This window comes from Sapajus apella, unplaced genomic scaffold (genome assembly GCF_009761245.1).
Source record: "Sapajus apella isolate SASKATOON/1434 unplaced genomic scaffold, GSC_monkey_1.0 scaffold244, whole genome shotgun sequence".
NCBI lineage: Eukaryota > Metazoa > Chordata > Mammalia > Primates > Cebidae > Sapajus > Sapajus apella.
In genome coordinates, this window is record NW_022437184.1 from 474,315 (window position 1) to 480,425 (window position 6,111).

At 62.1% G+C, this 6,111-nt stretch overlaps 1 protein-coding gene across 1 annotated transcript in view; it reads left to right on the top strand.

Moving 5' to 3' along the window:
- The window catches only part of LOC116545068 (FERM domain-containing protein 1-like), a 17,095-nt gene that overhangs the window by 10,088 nt on the left and 896 nt on the right, over positions 1-6,111 (top strand). The window contains 7 exon segments of the mRNA XM_032271687.1: positions 781-916; positions 1,411-1,596; positions 2,671-2,827; positions 3,261-3,326; positions 4,223-4,323; positions 4,325-4,392; positions 4,815-5,138. Of these exon segments, the coding sequence (XP_032127578.1) occupies positions 781-916; positions 1,411-1,596; positions 2,671-2,827; positions 3,261-3,326; positions 4,223-4,323; positions 4,325-4,392; positions 4,815-5,138 (1,038 nt within the window).

The following is a 6,111-nucleotide window of genomic DNA, read 5'->3' on the forward strand; positions in this document are numbered from 1 at the left end:
GGCATCAGCTGGAGGAGAGCCCCGCCCGCGGCATCAGCTGGAGGAGAACCCCGCCCGCAGCATCAGCTGGAGGTGGCTTTCAGCTGTGCCTCTCCTCTGGAAGCCACACTGGGGTTTGCACAGATTGTGGCACCTGGGAAGCGTGGCGACCGCTCTGATGAAGCCTTTGTTTTGTTTTCAGACAATAAATATCTATTTATGGATCTGGAGCAAAAGCTCAGCAAGTACTTGCCAAAAGACTGGTAGAGACAAATGTATCAAGTAAGTCTGGAGTGTCGGGTGGGAGAGGCAGGGCACCACCGTGGGCTGTGCCGGGCCGCGGGGACGCGTGGGGTGGGAGAGGCCACCGGGGTGGGGTGTGCCGGGCCGCAGGGACGCGTGGGGTGGGAGAGGCCACCGGGGTGGGGTGTGCCGGGCCACGGGGACGCGTGGGGTGGGGGAGGGCACTGGGGTGGGGTGTGCTGGGCCTCGGAGATATGTGGGGTGGGAAAGGGTACCACAGCAGCCAGTGCTGGGCCGTTGGGATGTGCAGCCTCGTGTCCATGCACCTGCTCCATCCAGAGGGGCCATTTGCAGGGGGACTGCAATGAGCCCCAAGGGTGCAGGCAAGTGAGCCCACGCCGATCCCACCTTCGCAGATGGTCTTGAACACTGTAGAGTCTGTCTCCACTTAGAGTTTTCTGGTTAGTAAATACCGTGAGTCAGGAGATGTCAGCTGTGGCTGCGGACGCCTGAGCTTCGGCTGGGCATGAAGCAATTCCAGACCCCCACACTGGGAAGACAGGACAGCGGGGGCACCTCTCTGCGGCTCACGCGTTTTCTTATATTTTCCCCACCAGGGAAGCAGGAAATGCAGAGCCCCCTTCGTGGCCTTCCTCCGAGTGCGGCACTACGTGGAAAAGGGAAGGATCGTGAGGTGACCGCACTGACTTGCTTTCCTGGAATGTTGAAAATCTGCCACGTGAACAGAAGTCCTGTGAAGGCCACACAATACATTTGAATTTATACTTAAAAATGAAAATAAATACAAACAACCCACTCTATTGGCTGTTTAGGGGAGCACAGGAATTCTATTTAATTGAAATGCATACAGGCTGTGTCATAAAGTGGCACTTCTTCAAACACGGGACTTGTCCTCTGTAGGGTGGGGATGCCATATGCAGGCTGCGGGTGATGCTTCTGGAGGCCGCTGGGTGGAGGGCTCCTTGGTGGCAGTAAGTCACCTGCGCTCTGCTCCAGGGAGAGTGTGGGCCTGTGCCAAGCTGGCCCTGCAGGGACACAGCTGTGGGTGTCACAAGACAGGAACAAGGTGCCAGGGGCTCAGATCAACCCCAGGAGCTGGCATGGGGAGGGACAAGGCAGGGCCAGAGGGGCTGACAGTCCCCACACTCACTCCCTGCTGCCTTCCAGTGACCCCCGGGCACGGCACCTGTACTACTGCCACCTGAAGGAGCTCATGCTGCGGTCCCAGTGCGCCCACCAGGAGGAGGCCTACTTCCTGCTGGCCACCTGTGCGTTGCAGGCTGACCTGGGCAAGCACCGGGAGCCGACCCACGCCGGAAGGTACTTCGAGCCTCACTCCTACTTCCCACAGTGGTAAGGTTGGAGCCACAGCCTCCCAGCACTGCTAGCCCGGCTCTGTCCACCTCCACTGGGTCCAGGGACTGGGGGACTAGCAGGGGCAGCTGGAGGAAGAGTCAGGGCATGGAAACGGGGCAGCCATCTGTCCTTTCCTCCTCAAGGCCCAAGGGGCCTGCCCATCCCCCAAAGCCAGGCAGTGTGAGAGGACTGGCCGGGAGCAGGCTGGTCTGGATGCCCCGGCCAGCTGTGTGGCCTTGCTCGCGTGGCTTCACCTCTCTGAGCCTTCGGCTGCCTCGCTGTGGAATCTGCCTCCCCAAGTATCCGGTGACCCATAGAAGCCTCTGAGCCTTGGCTTCTTCACCTGTAAGGGAACGAGTGCCGTTCCCGGGAGAAGGGGGCCTGATGGCCATGCGGGTGGGTGGCCGTCACTCCGGGAATGCAGGCCGGTGCCAGTGAACTTGGAGGTTTCTCTCCTTGACGGTTCATCGGAGCGCACCTCTCCTCTGTCCTGGGCACCTTGGGGCCTTCTCCTGTTTGCTCTGAATGGAGATCGCTGAGGCCAGTGTGGGGCCCAGCCAGGCTTCCTCCAGGCACTGTGGACGTCACATATGCTCCTGGCCTCTGGTACACTTCCACCCTCCTTGATTGCGTGTCTCTGAGTATCTGACCCCAGTGTCAGGTGGTGGGCGCAGCTGATCCTCATCAGGCAGGTTCCCAGGAGCCAGGCCTTGTCAGGTGTGGAGTGCCCCTGCAGACGTCTGAGGAGGGCTGGCTGTTGCCATTAGCCCTGGGGGGGGGGGGGCCCAAGCGGGACAGGGAGTCAGACGGGCCAAGAGTAGAGTGGGCACCAAGACTTCATCCCTGGGTCCAGGCTCAGCAGCCAGGGCCTGGCCCTGCCTGCTGATGTCAGCACCAGCTGCAGGAGGCTGGGGAGGCTTCTCAGAGCAGGGAACCGGCAAGGAGGAAAGCAGGCCAGCAGGAGTCTGAGCTCACCTCCCAGCAGGCTGGGGAGGCTTCTTGGAGCAGGGGTCTGGCGAGGAGGAAGGGGGGCCATCGGGGGTCTGAGCTCACCTCCCTGCTCTGTGCTCAGATCATCACCAAGAGGGGGATTGACTACATCCTCCGTCATATACCCGCCCTGCTCCACGAGCACCAGGGCCTGAGCCTCAAGGAGGCCATGCTGCGCTTCATCCAGGAGGCCTGCCAGCTGGAGGACATGCCCATGCACTTCTTCAGGCTGTACAAGGTTGACTGCAGGGCGGCCAGTGACGGGGCTGGACTCTGACTCCAGGCCAGGGATGGATGGAACCCCAGAAGCTGACAGTGGGATCAGAACCCCAGACCAGGGATGGACGGAGCCCCCATGGCTAACAGTGGGAACCAGGACCCCAGGGCAGGTGTGGCCAGAGTCTCCCAAGCTGACAGTGTCACCAGGACCCCAGGGCCGGCTTGGAAGGGCTCTCTTAGGTCATGGCTGATGTTTGTTTAGCCTGATGAAAGGCATGCTTGTGCTGACAGGGTGTTTTGGTCTGATACTGGAGTGAATCAGACTCTAAATGGGCCCGAGCTCAGCCTGCTCCACGGAGGCCTTGGCCCCTGGCCAGACTGAGCACACTCCACCATCAGTGAGACCCAGTACCCCAAGGCCCGGGCCTTGACCTCTGATCTGTGTCCTCTAGGATAAGGAGGAAGCTTGCCCCACCATGATCCTGGGACTGATCCTCAGGGGAGTGCACATCTACCAGGTGACGGGAGGGGCTCCAGACTCACAGAGCCCCTGCTCCTGCCCCCACCCCTTCTCCCTTCCCCATGGGGAGCTGGGCTGTGTAGCCTCCCTGTAGCGATCACGGGCACTGGCTGGCCCTGCCTGGACGCCTGGCCCCTGCTGTCCTGCAGGAGGTGATCCGAGCTTCACAGCTGCTGTACGACTTCCCCTGGCCCCACGTCGGGAAGCTGGCATTTCTCGTAGCTGTCTGGGGGGGGGGCGGTCTCCATGCCCTGGAGAGTGTGGGCCATGCAGCTTCGTCTTCAGGGCATTTCCTGGGCATTTTATCCCCACGAGGTGCAAGTTGCTTCCTACCAGCCTCTCAGTGCCACGAGACCCAACCTCTTCGGGCCATCAGGCTGGCCTGGTCCCATGGGCTCTGCGTCTGGCCCAGCCCTGAAGGCATTGGGTGTTTAGCTGCCAGCTGAGGTCTAGTTGTTATTGCTGGAAAACTGGCTCCCAACTGAGAAAACCAAGGGAGAGAAAATAAGAGCAGGTCATAGAAATGCACCTGCATGGCCTCTGTTCCTCTTGTTCCGACCCCAGAGCTGTCACCAGGGCCACCTGAAGCCCGGGTGACAGGGATGAAAGAGCAGTGACTGTGGGGGCCGCTGGGCAGCAGGCTTGCCCTGGACATCCAGACCCAGGTCTTCTCGTCCCACCCTGGAGCCCCACCCCCCTCACACAGCTGCAGGCACTTCCTTGCCAGGAGGGCCGCGTCCTCCCCAGCAAGGGCAGGGCCGAGCTCGCCCTGAGCAAGGCAACCTGAAAACCTCGGCCTCGTCCCCCTGGGGGCCGTGGCTGACATTGAACATCGTCCTTTCCTGTTGCTAGCGTGGTTTTCAACCTTTGGAGTGGCACTTCTCCTGTGTTCAGGGGAAGAAGCTGGAGATCTGGCCGGATGGGCTGCCCGCGGCGCGGAAGCTGGTTTACTACACGGGCTGCGCCTGGTGCTCGCGGCCCCTGCTGCGCCTGCTGCCACCAGCTCCAGCTCCGCATGCGGCCCGCGCTGCACATGCTGCGGCAGCGGCGGGAGGAGACGGAAGGCGGGGCGGTGTGGGGCGCTGGGCTCCAGGCCGGGCTGTGCATTCTGTCTCCCCTGCGCTGTGTGAGGCCTCCTGGCTCCCGCGCCCTCCAGATGCTCAGGTCAAAGGGCGGGTGGTGCCCCCAGCCCTACCCAGAGTGACATTGTGTAGACGGGGTCGGGGAGGAGGGCGGCTCTCGGAGTCACCTGAGGTTCCACTGCTCCTCCCACCGTGTGCCCACAAAGAGCAAGAAGTGCAGGTTCCAACAAAGCCTGGCTCAGCGTTTACCCACAGGCCCGGTCTCTCTCCCCGTTCCAGGTCCTCACCCAGCCCTGAGCGTACCCAGCCCTGAGCCTGCCTTTCTGCCTCCTGGGCTCTTCCTCCTGCATCAGCAGGGATGGTCCCTCTCCAGCTGCCCTCACTGCGCTCCCCGCTCCCTGCAGAGAAGCAGCACTACCGGGAGTCATACGTCAGTGATGGGCTGGAGCTGGACCTGGACCCATCCAGCAGGGGCTCCCCGGGCAGCGGGGGCAGCAGGGACAGCGGGGACAGCAGCCAGCACTGCCCCCACCACCTCTCACTCCACTCCGCCAACAGCCACGGCAGCTCCCACACATCAGGCATCGAGGCAGACTCCGGCTCAGGTTTTCAATCCAGAGAGATGCTTGTGGACCTGCCCTCAGGGGTCCAGCGGCTCCAGGAGAAGGCGCCGTCCTCCGGCCCCAGGACCAGAGGCAGCCACCCTGGCACACATGATGACAGCCAAGGTGGGCGCAAGGGGGATGCCCAGGCCCAAGGGCAGTGAGTGCGGCCCAGCAGCCCGGCTTGGCTGACCCTGGACCTTGGGCACCCAGCAGCAAAGCCCTGACCTGCCCACTAGGGGCCAGACCGTGAGGGGCGGGGCTGCCTATGACCTGCATCCTGAAAAACGTGCCAGAACCTGCCGGGAAGAACAGAGGAGGCAGGGAGGAGCTGCCTGCAGCCTGTCATACCCAAGTCCCTTGTCCCCAGCAAAGGGGCAGCCACAGGCTGGGAGAGACACAGGAGTAGTGGGTCCTCTGGGTGCAGATGAGCCCAGGTTCTCAAGCTTTCTTGGAAGCCCATCTCAGATCTCCTCCCATTCCTAGGAAGCTTCTGACTCCTAGGAAGCCCACCCTACTCCCAGGGAACCCTTCCCCTCCCAGGAAGCCCCCCCCCCCTCCTAGGAAAACCCCCCCCTCCGAGGAAGTCCTCCCCCCCCCCCCGGAGACCCCCCCCGAACTCCTAGAGACCCCCCAACTCTTAGGAAAACCCCTCACTCCTAGGAAGCCCCGTGGACTCCCAAGAAGCCCCCAACTCTAGGAAGCCTCCTCATTGTTAGCAGCCCCCCACTCCTGGGAAGCCCCCACCTACCAGCTTCCCTCGCATCCGGAAGCCTGGGTTAGACAGGTGTCTTTTTCATTCAGTTGAGTAGGAATGAGAAGACAGAGCCATTCCCAGAGTCTTCTAGGACCGTGTGTCCAGCGGGCCCCGGACGTGGCGTCCTGTCCCAGGGAATGCTTCCTGCTCAGCCCTGTGTGTGAGGCCCTGAAAGCTTCCTTAGCGCCCCAGAAAGGGGACCTCAGCTCTGCTGGTCTCTGAGTGTTCCCATGGCCTTGACAGCAGATGTGATGAGATCATGTGGGACCAGCCCTGGGGCTCAGTCACCCAACGCCACCCAGCATCACCTGCAGTCACCCAGTGCCATACGGCATCACCCAG